General features: G+C 43.8%; 3 protein-coding genes across 5 annotated transcripts; 1 reads left to right on the top strand and 2 right to left on the bottom strand.

Annotated features, from left to right (window-relative positions):
• Positions 1 to 27: 27 nt before the first annotated feature.
• Positions 28 to 8712, bottom strand: ppat (phosphoribosyl pyrophosphate amidotransferase). The gene is made up of 11 exons (XM_046043479.1): positions 8115 to 8712; positions 3644 to 3710; positions 3141 to 3347; positions 2730 to 2842; positions 2503 to 2648; positions 2328 to 2400; positions 2090 to 2241; positions 1888 to 2015; positions 1564 to 1785; positions 1185 to 1305; positions 28 to 722 (listed from the first exon to the last, which is right to left on the bottom strand). The coding sequence occupies exons 1-11, from the start codon at positions 8240 to 8242 to the stop codon at positions 547 to 549; spliced, it is 1533 nt and encodes a 510-aa protein (XP_045899435.1). The 5' UTR covers positions 8243 to 8712; the 3' UTR covers positions 28 to 546.
• Positions 4138 to 13106, top strand: paics (phosphoribosylaminoimidazole carboxylase, phosphoribosylaminoimidazole succinocarboxamide synthetase). 3 transcript variants are annotated; one of them, XM_046043473.1, is made up of 15 exons: positions 4138 to 4549; positions 4834 to 5319; positions 5408 to 5467; positions 5543 to 6163; positions 6940 to 7017; positions 7315 to 7472; positions 8886 to 8928; positions 9023 to 9220; positions 10874 to 11052; positions 11165 to 11344; positions 11456 to 11569; positions 11663 to 11746; positions 12278 to 12458; positions 12541 to 12699; positions 12793 to 13106. In XM_046043473.1, exons 1-15 carry the CDS (start codon positions 4153 to 4155, stop codon positions 12957 to 12959), a joined length of 3105 nt encoding a protein of 1034 aa, XP_045899429.1. In that variant the 5' UTR covers positions 4138 to 4152; the 3' UTR covers positions 12960 to 13106. The 3 variants fall into 3 exon arrangements, with proteins under 3 accessions (XP_045899429.1, XP_045899430.1, XP_045899431.1); XM_046043474.1 differs by lacking the exons at positions 4138 to 4549; positions 4834 to 5319; positions 5408 to 5467; ... (1 more) ...; positions 6940 to 7017; positions 7315 to 7472 and adding an exon at positions 8314 to 8447; XM_046043475.1 differs by lacking the exons at positions 4138 to 4549; positions 4834 to 5319; positions 5408 to 5467; ... (1 more) ...; positions 6940 to 7017; positions 7315 to 7472 and adding an exon at positions 8598 to 8616.
• Positions 13107 to 14508: 1402 nt separating this feature from the next.
• Positions 14509 to 20291, bottom strand: LOC123967385 (GTP-binding protein REM 2-like). The gene is made up of 6 exons (XM_046043469.1): positions 20254 to 20291; positions 19475 to 19535; positions 17878 to 18187; positions 17659 to 17732; positions 16002 to 16179; positions 14509 to 15168 (listed from the first exon to the last, which is right to left on the bottom strand). The coding sequence occupies exons 1-6, from the start codon at positions 20289 to 20291 to the stop codon at positions 14876 to 14878; spliced, it is 954 nt and encodes a 317-aa protein (XP_045899425.1). The 3' UTR covers positions 14509 to 14875.
• Between the last annotated feature and the right edge of the window lie 1972 nt (positions 20292 to 22263).

Raw genomic sequence — 22263 nt, 5'->3', positions numbered from 1 at the left:
TTTCTGGTGGAAGAAAAAGATGACATGCATGTTCTCATTGCAGTTTATTATTTAACTTCTACATTATATTCATGTAATGTTCAAAGTAAAGCCAAAATATATCCAACAGCCAGACAAAAGAGCATAGTGATTTAGGGTAAAAGTAGAAAAGTAAACTTGATACGGAAAATAAGGACAGTTTCACTTTTTGGTCACTAGTTAATATCTAATGCTCCTGTTAAGGCTTGGAATGGGAAAAAAAAAAAACTAAAACAAATTAAGACTTGTGAAAAAATTCTTTTACCATAAAAATGTAGAGTGTTGTGTGGTCAGACATGTGCACCTGTAATCCCACTTTAGTGGTATCAGGATATAGTAAACAGACTTTCATAATGACCCTCGGAAGAGAAAGCATACATTGTGTATTTAATTGGTCTCTTAGTGTCCCACCTAGTAGTATTTAGAACCCCGACCACTTTTCCAGTCTATTTCATTCACATGGATCAGCTGTGGGAGCTTGCGGTAAATCCACAGTTCTGCTGCTTGGTCATGGCGTTGGTACACCAGTTACCACTCCAGCTCTACTGGATATTTCCCAGTCAGACAGGCTGTGCAGTGACCCACTCTCTTGCTGGACTTGTTACTGGAGCTGATCATCTTGTCCTTGTCCTGGAGGGAGGGGATTCCCTCCTGGACAGCTGATAACAGGCCCTCCACAGTCAGATACTGAACACTGTCTGCACCTGTATGACAGTTCAAAAGTCAATTGAGATACACCAAATGGACGATGAAGTAAACGAGTGAGAAGAGTAGACACACGATTGTGTTCTGATATATAGGTTTTGTCAACGACACTACTTTGAACATTGTCAGTGAGATATACCATGTCATAGTGGGTGGTGGTGGTGGTCCACTGGAGTGCATTATATTGACAGGTGTTTCTAATATTATGGCTCTTTTCATATATGTAAATAGCATAGCCAAAATATTAGAAACACCAATCAAAATAATACAGTCCAGTTCAACACCGCTGCATTCTGCAACCTCAATAATAACCATAGTTAAATTAATTCTCTGACAGCATCGATCAAAGCCGATTATTAAATAGCAGAATGTACGGCAGAGGTGTTGTATTGGATCACATGGATTGTACAAGTGTACCAAATGGAAGTGGCCGGTGAGTGTATACGTTGATTAGTACTTACCAATGTATCTAGCAATGTTCTGAAACTCTGGCTTGTTGGCGATGAGCTCCTCCTTGGTTGGAATATTGATCCCCATGTAGCAAGGGAACCTGATTGGTGGAGAGGCTACCCTGATATGGACCTAAACCAAAATATAGTATTTTACCTAGTTAGGAACTTTATTGTCCACGTGGGAAATTGTATGAGAACAAACGGCAAAGACACAGTTTCAAAAAATAAAACATTTTTACTTTCTGCTTTCCTGTCCTTTTCACCATCTCGGGACCCCTGAAAAGGATCTTGCAATCCTTTGTGAGTGTCCCAATCCCCAGATTAGGGACCACTATTCAGACATTGTCATCAAATACTTCAGAGTATGTAACATCTTTAGTCAACAAACCTCAGTTGCACCAGCTTCCTTCAGCAGTTTTATAATGGGGGCAATGGTGTTGCCTCTGACGATGGAGTCATCAACTAGCACCACTCGTTTCCCAGCAAAGTTGTCTGTCAAAGCTCCAAACTTCTTGGCAACTCCTAACTGCCTCAAGCGGGTATTTGGTTGAATAAATGTTCTCCCAACGTAGCGGTTCTTACACAGAACCTCTATATATGGCAGCCCAGACTGTGAGATAACAACCAGAAGAGCAAATCTTGTGAGGACGGGTCCATCAGGAGGTGAGGAGGTTTTACAGCATTTCTTAGAGCAAACAGTTTGTAGACAGACCTGCTGAGCGTAGCCCAGTGCAGCAGGAGTTGCAGACTCAGGCACAGTGCTGACCACGTCTGCGTCTGTTGGAGCCTCGATGGCTAATTGCCGACCACAGCGCTGCCTGACAGTATAGACCATCTGCCCTGCAGTGAGGAGGTAATATAATACTGAACATGCAACATGGTGTAAAACGATGACCCAGAATAAATATTCAAACCTTCAAAAATTGAGTCTGGTCTGGCAAAGTAAACATATTCAAATATGCAGAAGGCTGGGAGGTCTCCCTCAGGGCGAGGGACAACACTTAGAGACTTGACCCCGTGCTTGGATATCTGGACTATCTCTCCTGGTAAGACCTCTCTGTAATACCTGAGAACCAGGACAGACATCGAAATGGTCATTACCCACACTTCCATTATAATGCCAAAGCATTACATATGTTGTAAAAATCTGACCTGGCACCAATTGACTGGAAACTGCAGGACTCTGATGACACAACCCACCCCTCGGTGTCCTCCTCTCCAGCTCCTGTCCAAAGGGACAAAGAATGACGTTAATCATCCACCAGCTTACACATCTGACCTCTGACCAAATCAAAGGCTGGCAAATCAATTCAGCCAAATAAAATACCTGAACTGTGCAGTTTAGAGATTGGAACAAGCCGCCCTATGCAGAGGGGACGATTTCCGTATGGATCACGCACCGCATAGATAACATCTTTGAACATCACCAACAATGAGTATGATGTAGGGGTCTCAGTCATCAGATTTTTTATTCTGCATAACAAAAAAAGTGGGTATTTAAATAGTCTAGAGAAAATAATTAATTTTTATACAGCATCAAGCCCAAACACTGACCTGGCAACCCAGTCTGGTGCATCCAGCTCCTCCATAGGTGGAGTAAATGCCAGCAGTTGGGTGATGAGCTCGCTGTCTGAGCTGGTGGAGAGGCCTACACCATGGCGCATTACCTGCACGGCACATACACAATCATTGATTCAGTAAATACACAGAAATGTCAGTCATGCAGGTTAATGTCCATTGTTTTTGCATGTTTACTTGAATACTTTAAAAGATTATCACTCTCTCTCTCTCTCTCTCTCTCTCTCTCTCTCACACACACCCACCCCAATTAAATAGCTGTTATACACACTGGATATAGAGGCCTGGTTTGTCTTATGTTTATTTTGTGGTTGTACAGAGATTATCTGGGAAGAGCCACTGACATGCAACAAGTTCGGTGAGAACGAGTTAAGGGGCCATCCTCACCTTTTTCCGTAGGGCATGAGCATTAACCAGCTCTCCATTGTGTGCTACAGCAATCTTGCCATGCAGTGTATCCACCACAAATGGCTGGCAGTTCTGCAACTCAGAGTTCCCAGTAGTTGAATAGCGTGTGTGACAAATACCGAGGTTACCATAGCGCAGCTTCAGAAGAGCCTCGGCTGGGAAAGCAGTGTTCACTAATCCCATTCCCTTAAAAAAAGAAAGACAGCAAATGGCAAAAGGAATCAGTTGGGTGTTTTCAGTCTGCACAAAAAATAAAAGTAAATAGTCCTAAGAGCCCTAAACAACAATTATAGTAATGCTCAATGTAACGGTCTGTGTGTAAATATGTGTAGCTCTAATGATGACCTTTTATTTATGGTGCACCTTTAATGAAAAGCAGCTGAAATGTTTCCTGTATTTGAATAATGTGTTTTGACTGTATCAGTGAAACTATTCTTCTTTCTATAATTATACAAGTGGCTTCTAGTCATGATCGATGTTACCTTGTGGGCTGTGTATGTGGGCGGACTGGCTCCATTACTTGTGACAATCCCGGCACTTTCCTGACCCCTGAGTAGACACAAACAACAACCACCACACGTAAGTTGTATAAATAAATCAGTGGGAGGTGAGTTTTAGAGTGAGTGATCTCTCAAGTCTCTTCAGGACTAAACATGAATAAACTTGTTCAATGCCTAAAAGCTTGATGTGAGCCTTGAGGCAAATCAAACTGGTTTGATTCGGGGAAAATAAAGCAGGAGAAAAAGAAAGAAACGTCTGCCTCTCGGCTGCCATATATGGAGAGTCGTCTTGCTGCAGTTTCAGCCTATTTACCAAGCTGCTTCTCGGATTACAGTTGGTCCCGCCCCCTCAGCACACAGCTTAAGCCAGTGGTGAGGCTGCTTTTCTGCACGGAGGCGTTGCTTTCAGGCTTAACCGCCTGGTTGCCTAGGGAACCGGGCAGCAGACAGACGGATTGGGGAAAAGAAAGCGTTTCCAGGTCAGCTCAAACATGGAGAGAGGAGCAGAGAGACAAAGAGGAGGTGATAGGGAGGTTGTAGAGGGAAAAGGCTCGGTGGAGAGGCAGTGGGGGGAGGCAGAGGTGCTGGCTCTCATGTCAGTGTGGGACGAGGTGGGAGCTCAGCACGTAGCTGAGAGCAGAACCACATTTGAGTTGATCTCAGAGCGTCTGAGGAGGCTTAGTGTTGTGCGCAGCTGGTGGGAGTGTCAGGCCAAGTGCAGGAGCCTGGGACTTCAGAGCAGGAAGCCTGACGCAGCAGCAGGCACTTCAGCAAACTACAGCCCAGGAATGGATGGAAGGCCAGTGGAGGGCTGGGAGGAAGAGGTGGAAGATGTGGGTAATCAAAGAGGGATCTACCCTTCCTCAGTCACTATCCCAATGCAGGAAGGTAAATGTAGGTTCGACTCCAAATGTAGTGCTGATGATCACGACGTATCACAACGCTCAGCACATTTTTGTAATTCCTCAACAGACAGAAGATAAACATGCATGTCAGTCAAACTAATTTTATCCTCAAAGTTGAGTAGAAATTAAGACTTTTGCCTGCTCAAAACAATTTAAATGCAGTCTAAAGTCAGATTAGATAAAAGCATTTTGATACAAGCTCCATCTTATTTTATTTAAATCAAAACTGAGCCAAAGAAAACCCAGTGTGTGTTTGTGTGTGCGCAGGTATCAGGAGTCGAATCCACCGGGCTCTTCCTTACGCTCCAACTGTGGCTGAAGAGGGGGGCCGCCACTGGACAGATGATGAGGTGCGAGCACTGTTGTGCGTCTGGGCTGACCGGCGGATTCGAGAGCGCTTGAAGTGCACGCTACGCAACAAATCCATCTTCCAAGAGATGGCCCGTCAGATGCAGAGAAACTTTGGGGTGGTACGCAACTGGAAACAATGTCGGACAAAATACAAGAACTTGAAATATGACTACAAGACCGCTAAGAGTGCTCATGCTGCTGGAGGCAGCAGCGCAGGGGGTCCGGGCAAGTACATGAAGTTCTTCGATGAGGTGGAGGCCATTCTGCTGGACCGGGGACTGGAAAACGGGACCGTGGAGATGCAGAAGAAGCTGTATGATGGAGAAATAGGAGCAGGGAGAATACAAACCCCAGCACAGACAACAGCCTCAGAAAGCGAGGTTGTCATTGAAATCGATGACGGTATGTTGTCAGTCTGCATTGCATTTAGTAGTTTTGTGTACAAGGCTTAAAGAACGCTACATTTTTCTACTACCTTTTTTATTTTCAGATGACAACAGTGATGACTACGATATGGACGGAGACATGGAAGTAAAATGGAGAGGAACAGGTAAGCCACATCAATAACATGTGCAGCGTACAGTATGCGTCTTCTCTTTCCTCAATCTATTTTTATTCCCTCCAGATGCCCATCTAACACTCACAGATCCATCCAGCTCTGACCAGTTCCACGTGGTCACAGTGTCGGACACAGGTCGAAACTGGAGCGACCAGGAGGTGCGAGCGCTGGTCCAGGTCTGGTCCGATGAGCGCGTGTGCAGACAGTTGGAGAGCTCGACGAGAAAGAGGGACATCTTTGTCCAGATCTCCAACAGGTTAATGCAGCAAGGCATTGAACGCGACTGGAAACAGTGCCACACCAAGTACAAAAACCTTAAGTACCTTTACCGTTCACTACAAAGAGGGAAGACTGATGAAGCCGACCCAAGACGCCTGATGAGGTTCTACGATGAGGTGGATGCCATTATGAATCGCACAACTAACGGCTCACCGCATGACACAGGAGCTTTAGACTATCAAGCCAATTCGGGCAGGCTTGGGACATCGGAGGACTGTGAGAACGATCGCGTAGATGTCTATTTGGCAAAGATGAACACTGCGACCACAATGGCGGGAGCGATGGAGGAAAGAACTTGTAGCCCTGATTCTGTCTCGTCTATAAGCCTCGATGTTATGCCAAATGAAGAAGAACCGAGAATGCGCATAGTCCAGGAGCTTCGCTTGGATCAACAGCACAGATTAACGAGTGAGCCTTCATTTATTCATGTCTGGTGGGCAGGTGTTTGATGAAAACAATTCAGTACCATCAATTAACAAAATGCATTAAGAAAACCTACAGAAGCAGAGACACAGCAGCCAGAAACAGCCCAGCTTTGTTTTGACTTAACATCTCTTACGTCTTCAGAAGGACTGTCATCAACTCACATGCAAAATTCAAATGTTCCATCACTTAGATTGAACTTATGATCTCCCAAACATCAACCAATAAGGGCATATAAAAGGGTCAGTCAGTTCTCCCCACTGTGAAAATGTTTTTATAGGGACTACTTTTTCCAGTGGAAAGTAGTTCCAATGTGGATTATCCTGAGTCACAAAGACAACATTTAATGTTTCTTCTTCTCTCCAATGCAGGGAGAGCCACAAAGAGAATCCCATTCGCTTCCATTGTGTTGGGAGGAAAATAGAAATCTCTGTCAAATATGTTGTAATTTGGACAAACTGACCCTTTAAATCTTAATTAAAGAAAATACTCAAAAATAATAAATATTTTTGGATGCATTTCCATTCAGTGAAGTAACAGTGTAACCACTGATGGTAAACTTTTAAGATTTATCACCCCCCCCAAAAAAAACTGGTCGGTGCCACAGCCTCTAGGTCTGTAAGTTATCCCTTGGCGGCGAGGCAGCTCTTGTTTAGTTTGAGGGAGTCACAAGTCTGTCCGTCCAACTCAATTTAAACATGTGAAAACATGCTATTTAAAGAAAGGCCTGCTGTCTTGTAACTGTTTTATGTTGTTTGCAGGCTCCTCAGAAACTAGGGCAGAAAGAGAAGAAAACTATTCAGCAAACAGAAGAATGAAGAGGAAAGCCGTAGATCAAGGTCTGAAATGTGTCTTCCTTTGTAATCACTTTGTATGTCACATTAATTGACTGAAGCATTTTGCAATTTCGGACTCAGTCCCATGATCTGCCGTGGAGCCTCATAATGACATTATGGATTAGGGTACGGCTGGAACTGCTGACCAAAGGCACGACTCATGATGAAGTCCACTATCAGGCCAAGAGAAAAAGAAACTTTGCTCATATGAAATGTTGTATTAGCATTACTTTTTATAAGTAACAGCATTCGGGTAATGCAAGCATAATAATCTGAATTTGCCTTTGTTCCTTTTTCCAGACCCCACACTCCAGATACCGGTAAAAAAACTGGACACTGGCTCTACCTTTGCCAATAACATGAAGGCACGGTATAAAGAAGAGCAGGAACACATCCCGATAATAAAGATCAATTCAGTCCGGTCAATGGCCTCCCCCAGTCCATCTCCAGACAGACAGGTAATATCTACTAATCCCGTGTGATAAATTGTACAAAACACTAGGCAACCAAGGTAAATGGAAGAAATTATTCTTCCACAGGGTCCAGAAAAGACATGATGCTGCTGTGAACTCAAAAACTATACAGCTTCTTTCTGCCTTTTTGAAGAGACTGTCAAAGCTGCAACAACTAGTCCATGAAGAAGTTGATCAATGATTAGTTAGTTGATCAACAGAACATTTGCTAACTGAGTCATCATTTTAATCAACATCTTAAATGTGACTCATTTATGATAAGTTAAAAATCTTTTGGACTATTGGTTGAATTTAACAAGCAAGTTAATATATATATTCTTGGTTTGTGGGAAATTATCAGAGTTTTATTCCCTTCTATTTTCTGACATTTCATAGGCAATGCGATTAATTGATTAACGTTAATTCAGGCAATACTCAGCAGAAGAGTTAAAAACCCCTATTTCCTCTTCAACTTGACTCAGGAGTTAAGCTAAGCTATTTTAGCCCATGTGATTTACCAAAAGGAGGTTTAGGTTGCACAGTTTGTCCCTAATATAGCTCTAGACATGGCTTCTGTTTAACTTTATCTGTTATTTAGATTTTTTACACTCACGTTTCAGGTGTACACACACTTTTTTTGTTACTCACCTGTGCTGCAACGCCACAAGTCCCAGACTCAAGACCTGCGCCACCTCCAGCTGTGTGGGCCACTCTCCGGCAGCCACACACCCGAAAACCCCGCACTCCTCCCCGATACCGGACTCCTCAAACTCCATCTCTCCGCAGTCTGTCCCGGTCCTCCGGTAACCTGACTAGAGGTCTCGTGCCTGGTTGCCCGAGCAATAGGTGCGCGCGTGCCTCGTGCGCGCTCTGATAGTTTCACCAAACACGTGCAGCCAGGGCCGACTAACAGCACACAACGTGGCTCCTTAACACATAAACTCAGCTGACATCGATGAAGTGGCAGTGAAATCACGAAAAGTAAGGCACCTTTGTGACAAGAAAAACATTATCACATGAGCACAGCTTTGACACAGGAATCAAACATCCTGATAAAACACGTGGTATTGTGCAAAGAAGACAACAACTAATCTCAATCAGATGAATCGACAAGGTCAAACGGCCAGTTGTTTTTCTTGATAAAGTTTAGGTAAATCAATCTTCTTGCCAGAGAGAAAATGGAGGTAGTTTTGTGGATAAACACCAAAAAGTTCGTCGTCTTGCAAACATCAGGTGGTGACAAATGCGCTGCTGTGATTGGTTGAGGGAATGAGCTATGAGATGTGATTGGTTATCGGAGCACGAAAGACAGACTCCACTTCCCTCTTCTGCTGCCCTGCACGCCTACTGCTGCTCCTTTACCCTCTAACTTAGCCGAGTTGAGTAGCACATTAGTCCATTTTGTGTTTTGTCTTTCAGGACTGCAGGCTGCTTAAGAACACCAACATGGCCTCCCCACCAGGTACAGTGCAACAAGTGCATGTTTGAGCGCATTATAAATGTTAAATGTGCAGTGTTTCATTGGGGCTTTTCCTTTTTGTGTGCGCGTGTTTTAGAGTTGAAGATCGGCCAAAAGTTAAGTGAGGGAAAGACGAAGCAGATTTTCGAGCTCGTGGACCAGCCCGGACTGGTTCTGGTCCAGTCCAAAGACCAGATCACCGCCGGGAATGCGGTGAGGAAGGACCAGATGGAGGGCAAGGCTGCCATCGCCAACAAAACAACGAGCTGTGTGTTCAAGCTGCTCCAGGAATCAGGTGAGGACCCAGTGAAGTTGTTATAGTAAGTAGATCGATTAAAAAGGGTGCCAGGTTATGTGTGTCATACACCCTCTGAGGCAACTTTCCCACATGTTGAGAAATATTGTTTTTGAGCTGATTCAAGCCTGAAGAAGGGTGTAATTACTGTTGAATGAAGGTATATTTTTATTAGCACTCCCTCACACACAACTTTCTTTGAATAAATGAACCCCACTAGGTTTATTTGTGGGCTTTAGTGAGTGAGGTAGATCACTGGAGTCAAAAAGAAAGACAACCTGTACGTTCTCTGTTAGCTACTGGGAAATTGTCCTACCAGTTTCAGCATTTTAAAACATGGTTTGTAGATGTAGTTCTCAGCCATCTTGTCACTTATTTACATGATTCGAAAATGGTGAAAAAGAAAAATGCAATTCACAATTCTTTAAAGGCCAAATTGAATCATTCAAATGGCATGTTTTGTTAAACAACTAAAAACCCAAACATTATTTAGCAGTAACATCAAAGTCAAAAATGGGAGCAGAAATTTTGGGGTTAATTGTGATTTTAATTCGTCTGAAACAGTTGATTATAAAAATCATTGGCATTTAATTTTCTGTTAATTTATTTTTATTTCAGCTTCCGCCCAAAGAACACATATCAGCACTTCTGAACTGATCTCCTGCATGCATGTCCAGAACTGACAGAGCATCCAGTAATGTTGACATGTGAAGGGGGATGACACATGCATGTTTGACACTAGGTCCAAAGAAGCCCAGATTACCAAAATGACTCTCCGCCTTGCTTTAATTTTAAAGTATTTGGGTAACTGTAAACCATGCGCCACTCATGAGTGTGGTGCACGTCGTCAGCCGAGCTGTGGTAATGGCTGTCTTGTGACTTGAAATGTTGAGGCGTATAATTCACCAGAACGTGACCCACCACATCCCCCTCACTTAACCTTCAGTTAAGGGGTATGATCTTTAAAATAGGTGAACACATTCAAAGTATGACACTGGGTTGCACCAGCTATGTAAAGTAGACACTAGAGTTAGTTTGTGACTAAATAAGCTGCTAAAATTGGTCCTGCCACGATTACTTGGGGCAGGAGTTAACTAGTTTAAGTCATAACTAAGGCAAGGGGCCAATCAACAATCAAAGATGGGAGTTCCATCATCATGGTTACCATAAGCTAACATGGTTAGCTTTCTGGCTGGCATGAGCTACTTGTCATAGTAAGCGGGATCGATATTGAAATATCGTATCAATAAATTAGTTCTCTGCTGGATTACTGTGATTACAATGATGCTGTGGGGCAGAAATCTGCAGTTTTACCATTGGTGAGTATAATTCTGTGACATTTTATGATTTAAAATGGGGGGGGATGTGTAACTTTTTAGTTGTTAATTGAAGTTATGTTGTAACTTATCTCCGTGGTGCACAACACACAACTTAGTAATAATTTACGTCATAACTATGACTGCTATGTACGCAACCGGCTGCTGGTGTGTTTCATCCTCTTTCTGTGATCCAAATGAACACGGGCAGATAAAACTTTAATGCTGAGTTTCAGATGTTCCTCTACTTTGTTCACAGCTCTTCTTAGAGTCTAGAGGTCTGGGGTTTTGGAGCCGCAAAGGGCTGTGTCATTTTAATATCTACCCTTTCTTCCAGGCATTAAGACTGCCTTTGTGAAGCAGCACTCTGACACAGCGTTCATCGCAGCCCACTGTGAGATGATTCCCATTGAGTGGGTGTGTCGGAGAGTGGCAACTGGATCATTCCTCAAGAGGAATCCAGGAGTTAAAGAAGGCTACCGCTTCTCCCCCCTGAAGATGGAGATGTTCTTTAAAGTGAGCCTGAGACCTTTCAGTCCTTTTTTTTTTAAAGTGCTGTAACTTGACTCAAAGTAGCCCAATGTCAAATCACCTCCATCTTTATGTAATCGGTTGCTTTCTGATGTAGGATGATGCCAACAATGACCCCCAGTGGTCAGAGGAGCAGCTGCTGGAGGCCAAATTCTCTCTGGCTGGGCTCACCATCGGCCAGTGCGAGGTGGACATCATGAATCGAAGCACCGTTGCCATCTTTGAGATTCTGGAGAAGGCTTGGGCCACTCAGAACTGCACACTGGTGGATATGAAGGTACGCAGCGCAGCGCTGCCCTCTGCTGGATGTTCTGTTGTCCTCGCGTGACCACTGAACTCTTGAAGCTGCTTCGCAATTTAGGAGGATTATTCTTCCTTTTGCTTATAGATCGAGTTTGGCGTGAATGTGAAGACTCAAGAGATCGTCCTTGCTGATGTGATCGACAACGACTCATGGAGGCTGTGGCCGGCGGGAGATCGCAGCCAGCAGAAAGATAAGCAGGTCAGGACTTCTCTTTTGGTCGTGCTGTTTCATTTTGACGCTTTTTAAGATTTTAGATAAAAGCGGAAATAACTCGTTTTCCTCTCTTTCTAGGTGTACCGAGACCTTAAAGAAGTTACCCCTGAGGCAATGCAGATGGTGAAGAGAAACTTTGAGTGGGTCTCTGAAAGGGTCAAGGTACGCTGAACCTATCGTCTCGGTCTGCACTTTATCAGGACAGGCTTTCATTTGCTTTTAATCAACATGCTGTGACAAACAATAGTTTATTATAAAGCAGTTATCTGAGCTTTCAAATCAAGAGGTGTTTAAAAGGTGCCTTTTTTCTTTTGTATTTTTTTATGAATTAATTTTACATTAAAGATTGGTTCTACAAACATACCTTAAAGTGACTATGTAAGTCATGACCGAAGAAATGAGACATTCTTTCCCTCACAAAATGGAAAGTTGAATTCATGGGCAATTAAACACAATTTTCTCAATTCAGTACACTCAGTGGTTTTACTGCTGCAGCCTCAATATTGAGTGAAAGTTTTCTGTGTTACAGACATTACTGAGCCATTTCCCTGTGTTGAAGATTCTTTAGTTGTGTTTTAGCATTTCTCATTATCCAGTGTTTGTAGCCACCGTGGCCACTGCTAAAGTTACTTTAAGTGGACATCCAAACTGGGACTTGCATGGAGCCTAATGAGTGCTGTGTTGTGTGTCAAGCTGCTGCTGGAGCCCAAGGCCAGCGGCAGGGTTGTGGTTTTGATGGGCTCCATCTCGGACATGGCTCACTGTGAAAAAATCAAGAAGGCCTGTGCCTCGTACGGGATTCCCTGCACCCTGAGAGTCACCTCGGCACACAAAGGTCCAGATGAGACGTTGCGCATCAAAGCAGAATGTGAAGGTGTGTTTTAGTTTTTTACATGAGCTGATTTGCCGCGAGAATTTTGTCATCTATCATAAAGTATGTAAATGCTTCTTCTCAGGTGACGGCGTACCCACTGTGTTTGTGGCTGTAGCTGGCAGAAGTAACGGCCTTGGTCCGGTGATGTCTGGAAACACGGCATATCCCGTCATCAACTGCCCACCTCTCACTCCAGACTGGGGTGCACAAGATGTCTGGTCATCCCTCCGTATGCCAAGCGGTGAGCCCAACACGTCCTATATTATGTCTGAAATTGTGTGTGTGTTTATGCATCATAGTAACTTAGTCTTGCTTGTTGTTTTCCTCCCTGCAGGTCTTGGCTGCTCCACAATCCTCTCCCCCGAAGCCTCTGCTCAGTTTGCTGCGCAGATCTTTGGGTTGACCGATCACCTGGTGTGGTGCAAACTGAGGGCCTCCATGCTCAACACCTGGGTGTCTCTCAAGCTGGCTGACAAGAAGTTACAGGCCTGCAGCCTCTGAAGTGGCTCAAGACCCCTGTGAGCCTAGTGTGCTCTTTTAGAGCTCCTCTGTCAATGCCATGTCTTTGTTTACCATGAAAACCCAATAACAATGTATTTTCTAACACACATAAATCATTCCATTAAAAATAACCATTAGAATTCTTTATTAAAGGCCTGTGGTTGTTTAATCCCATTTTTAGATCTTCTTCTTCACAGCAGACATTTGAACATGTCATAGCAAGAAAAGCACAGGTGTAATAACATAAATGGCTGTATTTAATGGAACTTGGCTAATGTTCACGTTTGCTTTTTCTCCTGTGGCAAGTCAAAATGAGACATGTGACAGAGGTTTGTTTCCACACACCAACTTTAACTATTGCTTTTAGTCAAATCATTTTCAAAGAAACTGGGATTTATACTTATTCTCTTTCAGATGGAGTGTTAGATGAGAAGATTGTGCTGCTCTCTTTCTTGTCTGTAAAAGCTGAAGCTACTGCTGGTTAGATTAGCTTACCACAAAGACCTGAAGAAAAGCCTAGCCTGCCTCGGTCCAAAGGGTTTTTTTTTAGAAAGTTAAAAACTCTGGTGCATACCGTGTTTACCATCTATAGGGTTGATGCACCCATGTTTATTGCTGGAATGTCATTCATAGCATCCTATTTAATTTTACATGCATACTCTCAACGCACACTTCACCAACTGCACTGTTTCAGAAATTTGGACTACTATCAGAGCTCCTTTTCCTTTTATATTTGCCATTTCAACCATATCTGCATTATCTGCTCAGTTGTGGGACCTCAACTCAGCCACAAGAGGGAGCCTGTATCTCATGTACGATCCAAAATCTTAACCTTTCAATCTGTTCCAGTAGTTTGCAGCCAAGGGAATGAGTCAGAATATCATGCCACCATTTTATTTTTTACTTCTATTATAGCACAGCTCTCTCCCTTTGATATGAAATGATGGTTATAATGACCTGTGATGTGGTAAATCTTTGTTCACGTGTGGGTGGGGAGTGGGAGGATGGAAGTGCCGAGGGTGGATAGTGATACAGATGAGTGCAGAGAAGCAGATACCTGACAAAAATCCTCTGCATTTAAATTTGTTTAAAAATACTATTTACTGCATGGGAATGAGCCTTCCCATCTCGAAATCTATATGCAGCATAAAGAGTAGACGTATAGCCGCAGTGCTGACGTGGATATATGTGTATGTCTGTGATTCAAGGTCTCCCTGACAACTGTAACATGGCAACAATCGGTCTATATACAATAATCCGGCTTTCTGTCTCTTACTGCCAGGTCCAGTTTTTATATCTTTAATTTCCTTCCATCCTTGCTGGCATTTCACTATTTTACTGCTTTCCATCCCCATGGATACGGCAGTAGCTGAGAGTAAATGAGCACAACATGAATCATCACCAAAGTCACTAATGAGTTCTGAATGTGTGTGGTCATGACTTTATCCGGGGCTTGAAATGTTATGTGATTACTGCTTCCCTATTCATTGTAATCAGCAGAAGGCGACAAATAGTTTTAATAAGAAGGCAAACATACAGTGACTTTCTCAAGACTCAAAAAAACAATTTATTTAGTTGTCAAAGCTATGAGGGTGGCAGTTATGTATCACTACGATAGTTTATTTACATGTGCTCTACAACAGCATTTTATCCTCCACCTTCTCATCGCTTCTTGGTCTGGTGTACAACATTTCTCCATCAGCCTATCAACATCATCCTCCCTGTTTTCCTCTGCTGGATGCACATGATGATCACTCACAACATTGTCCTGCCAGCACTCTGGCACCTTCACACCACCTCTGTTGCTCCCCTCATTTTTGCTGTATCACTCCCTCTTCCTCTCTTTGTTGGTACACTACATCCCTTCCAGCTACCTCTGTTAACAATCTAACCCTTAAACTTCCTGTGGCGCCCGATCACAGCGCCCCCAGGTCGTGGCACGAGCGGGACTTCTGCCTCAGGAACTTGCCCACCTCTCGCTCTCGTGGGTACCGGGGCACCAGGCTGGAGAGGAAACGTTTGGCACGGGAGGTGATGCTCTCACGTTGGCCTCCGCCGCTCATGTCCTCCATACTGGTTCCCGGGGGCCAGGGGGGCTGGCCCCGGGCTAGCCGCACAGCGCACTCTAGGAGCTCTGGAGTGCGGTGGTCCAGAGAGGCAGAGATCTCCAGATAAAGACAGTTGAAGAGGGCAGCGCTGGACATGGCCTCTGAGGAGAGAGATTGGGAGGAGATGGGACCAGTGTTAACAGCAGCAATGTTAGTTTCACTGAATCACTAGTCAGTTTCCATGCATTATTTCAAAACACCATCTGATACACCCTTTAAACTAGAACGCCTCATTTGAAGCAAGTTAGTAGAGAAGGTTTTATCTACAAAAACACTATGACAAACGGTAGATATCTTAGTTTTACTTAAATGAGTCTCTAGGGAAAGAGACTTTGTGAACAAATGTGGCACCCTAGTTGGTGAATTCATCCAAAACTGATCCAGACATCGTGAATTGACCTAAGTGCACCTTGGGAGTCGTACTTAACTTCTTCTCCCTTAAGTTTTTATGTTCACATTCTTGTACATTTGGCCTTTTATGAAAGATCATGGGCACCCAAAATAACTCCTTCCATTACACAACTCTCTAATCTTAATAAAGAACAACTATGGACATTAAACTGTTTAAGTGTATCTTTGATTGTTGTTTGATTGTGTTAAATACTTAAGGTTTGAAACTGAGTTTTCAGGGGCTTTAAGTTGGGAGGAGCGCCACATACAAGCTGCACAGGGTATAGTGTTGCACAGCCTGTGTGACAAATGCTCTCCTGTTTTAACTGTGATTGTGACTCCCTTCGTACTCCCACACGATGAAGCTGAGACACTGACATTTAAATTTTCACATATTTCACCCTATGTTAGTGTTTGCTGACAGAAATATAGAGCTGAAAATGTCAACACCAACTGTGAAGATGAAAGCCACAACGGAAGGAAACAATAAGGCAGGTGAGAAAAAGGGCAACACAGTAAAGATGCAAATGGAGGTTCATCTTACCTTGACAGGTGACCTCACGTGTGCGAACGAGGTCACTCTTATTACCGACGAGGATGATGGGAGTTTGGGGCTGAGTCTCCCTCAGGAGAAGTCGGAGTTGAGCAGTGCGGTGGAAACTACGCCTGTCAGTCACGGAAAACACCAGGACACACACCTCACACAGCAGAGCCGACAGGTCCTGAGGGACAGACAGACGCTCCGAATACTGTAGCTGCCACTTAAATGTCAGGAAACTAGTATGATAATTGTTCTTAAGAAAACTAATGACTAAAACACATACTGAAACAAAGTACTACACATGAGTATTGCCAGGAATCACGAAGACTGACTATCAAACCAAAACCAATCAGGAAATCTGAGTAACAGAGATTAAACACAAAAGTCTGACTTTCCTGACTCTCCACTGTTATTCTCCTTATTGGAGAAACAGCAGACAAATGAATGCTCTATTTAAAATCCTCTGTGGTTTAGTGAGAAATTACTAGATAACACCAACTGTAGTGCACCTCAAATTCTCGCTGACACACACTCATCCTCTCCAAGCTAGAGAAAGACACAAATCCCAAAGAATAAAATATCCCTTAGTGGAATCCTTCACACTGTAGAAAACTCACTAAACCTCTTTAGTTAGAGCTGCCATGGTCCATTGACATTTGATTTTGATTAAGTCGAGAACTGAGCACAGACCAAAGGCAACTTTTGCACCAAAATAGAGGTTATATTACAATTATATAAGGAGGATCCATATCAGGCGAACATTAAAGTCTCTCACAACAAATATTACTCCTTATACAAAGAGTAACGCATTAGAATCACATGCAGTCATTTGGCACATCTGCACTGTGGGCAGCCCCCCCCCCCCCCCCTCTCTCCCATCCACACACAGATGCATCTGAACAGCACTCCTGGGAAAAGAGGGAAATGGGTGCAAAACAACATGATAATAAGCTTTCCTCGGTGAACCAGATGCAGATGCAGCAGATTTATTGTCCTCTTTTTGCCACAGTGTTTCTCTGAGCATGGCATAATGTTGTTTCTTATATTAATGTCAAGTACAATGCAACGTGTTCCAGATATACATATATATATGTATATATATATATATACATATATATATGTGAACACATCTAAAATATGCTACATATGCCGTAGGCAGCTATTTGTGTATTGTAGTTCATTTCATTTTCTTGAGTGTTTACCTTATTGGTGTTCTACCTCTGTCATTTAACTTTATATTTCCATTCATCATGCCAGTACTAACAGAGCTGTACTGCACAAGTTGTACCCTGGGATATGCTAAGTTGTAATTGATGTATGAATGGATGGCTTCATGGATGTTGTTTAGGTTTTAAGAGTTCTCTCCACGCACTTGGCCAGGTACTATTTTTCCAGCTTATCTCCTGATAAAGCACTGTATTATCATGTGTAGCACAAAAGGGCTTCAAATTAAGAAAATAAAATGAGGCTGTAGGAAAAGTAAATATATATATATATATCAACCGCTTATCCTGAGTACAGGGTTTATATATATATATACCACAGTGAAATAACAAAAACCAGCTGAGCCCAGCGTGTACAGCTGCAGAGAGGGCTCAGTGGCCTAATGAGGGAGCAGAGAGCAGGGAGTGTGGGAACGGGGAAGTGTTGTTTGGCTCACCTGTCTCCAGTTGTCATAGATAATGATGGTGCTCTCCTCTTCATCCACGGTGACTGTGCGCACATAACCCTCCCCTATCGACAGAGAGAGCAGCAGTTAGGTCTCAGATGGGAGATGGGTGCTGTGATTTATTTACCTGCTGCTCACAGTGCTGCAGGTGCCTCTCCACTGCATTATGCTGCTGTGCATTAGTCCTGTCACACACACAAAGCTTTGTACCTTCAGAGTCCACAGACGCAGTCCTGTCCATGTCCCCAGCAAGGGCGATGGCCAGAGAAGACTTCCCCACACCGTTCTGCCCCAGCAAGGCAATTCTTAAAGGCCCATCAGGTCTGCCCTCCACAGCCACGGTCAGAGTGTCATCCAAGGCTGGGCTGAAGGTGATTGGGGAAGCAGAAGGTCCAGCTGCACCTGATGTCCAATCGCAGTCATCGTGGACAGCTTCTTCTCGTCTCAGCTGGTGCTTAATTGGCAGAGGAGTGCTTCCTCTGCGCACAGTTGGGGTGCTGGACAGAGTCATACTGTCGCACTGGAGAAGAGAGGAACATGGAGGGGCACGCTCTTCATTTCATAACACTTAAAGCTAGTCTGTATTCAGATATGGACTTTCTCATATAACAGCCAGAACCAAAGCCTATTTGCACAATTGTGTGAGAATCGAGTCATTTAGTATTGCTATAGCACCTCCATAAAGTCAGGCAGGGGACTGCGGCGGAGATATCTGCCTTTTAGTCCCTTGTATGAGTCGAGCTTCACTAACACTGGCTCCTACAATTCCCATAGCACAACTCATCTTTCATTACTTTCCCTGCCTCTTAAATGCCCCCACCTTTCAAACGTCACGCCTCCAGTTTGGCTCTAACACAGGATTTATGTCAAATACTTATGTCTCAAGCCCAATTTAAAATAACTCATGTGACATCATCAGGGTAATTTTCAAATTAAATTGACAAAGTGCCTACAAAGACACAGAATACATAATGCTACTTTTTTTTTTACACAGGCTAAGTAGTATTCTTCACAAGACTGCCACTTTAAACCTCCAATAAGGGATTTTTTCCACTTGGGGGCAGCAGTAAACATGTACCTTTTAAGCTCACTTGTGAGCAACATTGGGTTTTTACATACAGAGTAACATTATTATTCATGTGGAGTCCACTTGATGGACTTTCAATGAGACAATCATCTCATTCTCCTCACTCCCTCTCCTTTTAGCTCTGCTTTTGGTCTCCACAAACTTCAGAGACAAATATCTGAGCTCCTAAATGCGCCACTATGTTCACAAGTTGGTCGCTAACTTTGTCTGCCATTTGGTTCTGAGTGGGTTTTGAGAGCTTTTCCTCAGAAGACAGCTGCCACCATTAACACAAACATTAAAGTTTTAGGTCGAACCCCCCTCCCCCCCAAAATAAATTGTTAAAAGGCACCTTGAAGGGGAAAGTATAGCCTATGGAGTCAAGTGATAATTCTCTGTGGGTTGTCACTATGACACAGTGTCATAGTGACACTGGTAAATTGTCACTGCAAAATCATTGACTATGACAATGGCCGTTTTAATGACGCACAAGAAACAAAAAGAATCCCCAATTAGCCAAAAGTTGGATTTGGTGATTAAAATGAGGAAGTTGATGGAATGCAGGATACCTCCTCTCTGCACCACCTCTAAAACACATCCACACACTGACTGCTCAATAACACCCCCACACCCCAGAATATCAAACACCACATCCCACCACTTTGCCCCTAACCTGATTGGCTGATTAATTACTGGATGTTGGAGCCGTGCTCCGAGCTCGGGTAGCCCAGTGCATCCTACCTTCGTCGCTTTCTCCTCGATGTTGAGCCTGTCTTCGGGCACATCTGTCGGCATCTGCAAACTGAAATCAAGCGACCGGGAATAAGGACTCCAAAAGACACGGAACACCCTCACACACGCGCGCGCGCACACACCCCACACACTTTATGAAGCCCGGCCCAAGCAGCACTGTCACGCGGTTCTCGGCAACTCCAAAGTAAGCACGGTCTCTTTCTCTTTCTTGCCTTGATCGCGCGCTCTCTGCTCCTCTCTCTCTCTCTCTCTCTCTCTCTCTCTCTCTCTCTCTCTCTCCACTATCACTCTTTCTCCTCAGGTTAGGGCCCAGGTCCAGTTCTGCAGCCAGCACCGTCACACATCACCGGGCTGACTATGACTCACTGACTTGACACGCAGAAGGTTTGGGCTTTCTGCAGGGGAGAGGTAGAGCTATAGCTACCGACAAGACGCGCTGTGAGTGTTTGCTGCAGGTGCGTGCAGCTCAGTGATGAAAGTGGAGCAGTGATGCTGGGAGGCGGGCAGGGAGCCGCACTGTAAAAAGATGCTCACGAAGCTCACATTGACCTCTGGAAGATGGAGGCGATGTGGAAACTGGCCGCTAGGGGGCATCATAACATCAGTCATCTCCCTCACTAATTGGCTTTGTTTATTTGAGTGTGTGTGCGTGCGTGCCTGCGCGTGTGTGTGTGTGTGCGTGTGTGTGTGTCCTTGGGTGGGATATATGTTTATAATGTATCATCTGGGGATTCCTTTCATAGAAAGAGGCATGACAACCTACCTACCTGCCTCTTTCCGCCTTGTGTCCGTTGGAGACACGCATGACCTTTTCACTGACCGGCTCATTTCCATTTTATGAAATCAAGTCATTTCTAGTCCCCCGATCCAAGGAGTGTAGCCTGTTTGGACATGTTTTCTGTCAAAATGTGAGTGTGGCCATGAGCGGTGGTGCGTCCCTCCTACACAAAGCCACAATAGACTCCGGCAGTGAGCAGCCAGGGCGCTATTATAGCCCTAATCCTGCTCCTATTATACAGGCCAGAGAGAGAGAGCGAGAGACACAGAGAGGGAGGGAGGGCTGAAGATGAGGTCATCCCAAACAGTGCACACCCAGGGTCAGTGCCTCACTATAGAGGGACAGAGATAAAGAGAGGGATGGAGCAGGGCGTGGGGGGCGGCAGAGAAAAGGCCTGCGGAAGACTGAAAGTGGGAGATGCTCAGATAGGTGAATGGAAGAGAGATGAGGTTAAAACCTGTGTGCAAGGTGCACAAAAACACACCACAGCATGGCAGGGATGGTAAAGTACTTTGTTTATTTCATATGCATATGAAACCACACTACAACAGGAGCAGGAAACCATGGAAATGGCCATCATTTCTGTAATAATGTTAATTCTAATCACAATTGGATAAAATAATAAACTGTAGGAAAGTAAAAATACACCCTAATGGAATAAAACCAGTAAAGTAAAATAATTAGAATCAGTACATAAATAAACAATAAATACTGAATAAATAAGTGAATAAATAAAATAACAATTTATTTAACCTACACCCAAACAAAATAAATAGCTCTAATGCATGAACCCTGGCAATGATTTCATGGGACAGTTAAGAAGGTGTCACCACGAAGATATATTTTGCATTTTTTTCTCTTTTATCCCTGCACCTTTTATTTTCTGTTGCATCCATAGCCCACGGTACCCGAGTCCACAGTGACCAGCTCTGTGGTGCCGCATGTTGCGTAAATTTGGTGATCGTCCCTGTTACAGAGGTGTTCAATCAGCCCAAAAATAGCTTCTCTAGTCTGGAGAACTGGACACAACCACACAAATCATGCCACACTCTTTTCGCCTGCTGCGATGGGTTTCTTTCTCTCTAAGTCCGAGAGTTGCTTTAGTCGAGCACACCAGCTCCCCTTCTTGTCATGTAAAAACCCATTGTTGAGAGCAAACAGCAAGTCTTTTTCTGTTGCTGTTAATGGCTGAAAAGTCGCCATTTCCGATTAGTTTTTTGCTAAAACAAAAGAGCAATATCCCCACTATTGATTTAGCACAATCACTGGTAGGTTCCCATGAAAGGTATCCTTGTACATTCTTTAATCTATGATTATTCATCTTACAAAGAATAACAAGTCTTGGTGAGCTTAAACACTTTGGTAGGCAACTGTGAAATATTAGCTGGCAAATACAACTGCATGCCGTGGATACTTTATCCAAGCCCATACCACTCCACATCCAGCACCACTGCACTACTCAGACTTCTGCAGCTTTAGCAGCTTATTATAAAAAAAAAAACACAACTACAGTTTGAGCCTCAACCACTCATTTGGAGATAGTACATTGCAGCTAGATAATATTGCATAGATAATATGCTCAGCGCTGTCAGGGACTATTGATATGTTTCAATGCAAGGTAAAGCTTTTTTCGATCCATTTTCATAGTCGTTTTTGTCCGCTGTAGCACCGAGATCACAAGCAAAATACGTGAAAGAGCTCTTAGCCAGTTTTTGTGCAACTATATCATTCACAGTGAAGTAAAACTTGTGTCCGTGAGGAAGCCTAGAGCTGAGTCTAACCCTATGAATTAACAGTCAGCTCCCCTTGAATCAATTCAGGGGTGGATTTCACAGTTGTATCGCCCCAAAACCACCCGCCAGTGTCTCGCTGTCACTTTCTCTCTCACACACACAGACTTGCACACACACACACACACACACACACACACACACACACGTACACATCCTTGTTTTCTTCCCCAAGTCTGATTACTCATCATTGATTTGCTCCATGTTGG

Source organism: Micropterus dolomieu, unplaced genomic scaffold (assembly GCF_021292245.1).
Source record: "Micropterus dolomieu isolate WLL.071019.BEF.003 ecotype Adirondacks unplaced genomic scaffold, ASM2129224v1 scaffold_340, whole genome shotgun sequence".
NCBI lineage: Eukaryota > Metazoa > Chordata > Actinopteri > Centrarchiformes > Centrarchidae > Micropterus > Micropterus dolomieu.
Note: the sequence above shows the minus strand (reverse complement) of the source record. Positions and strands in the feature narration are given on the sequence as shown.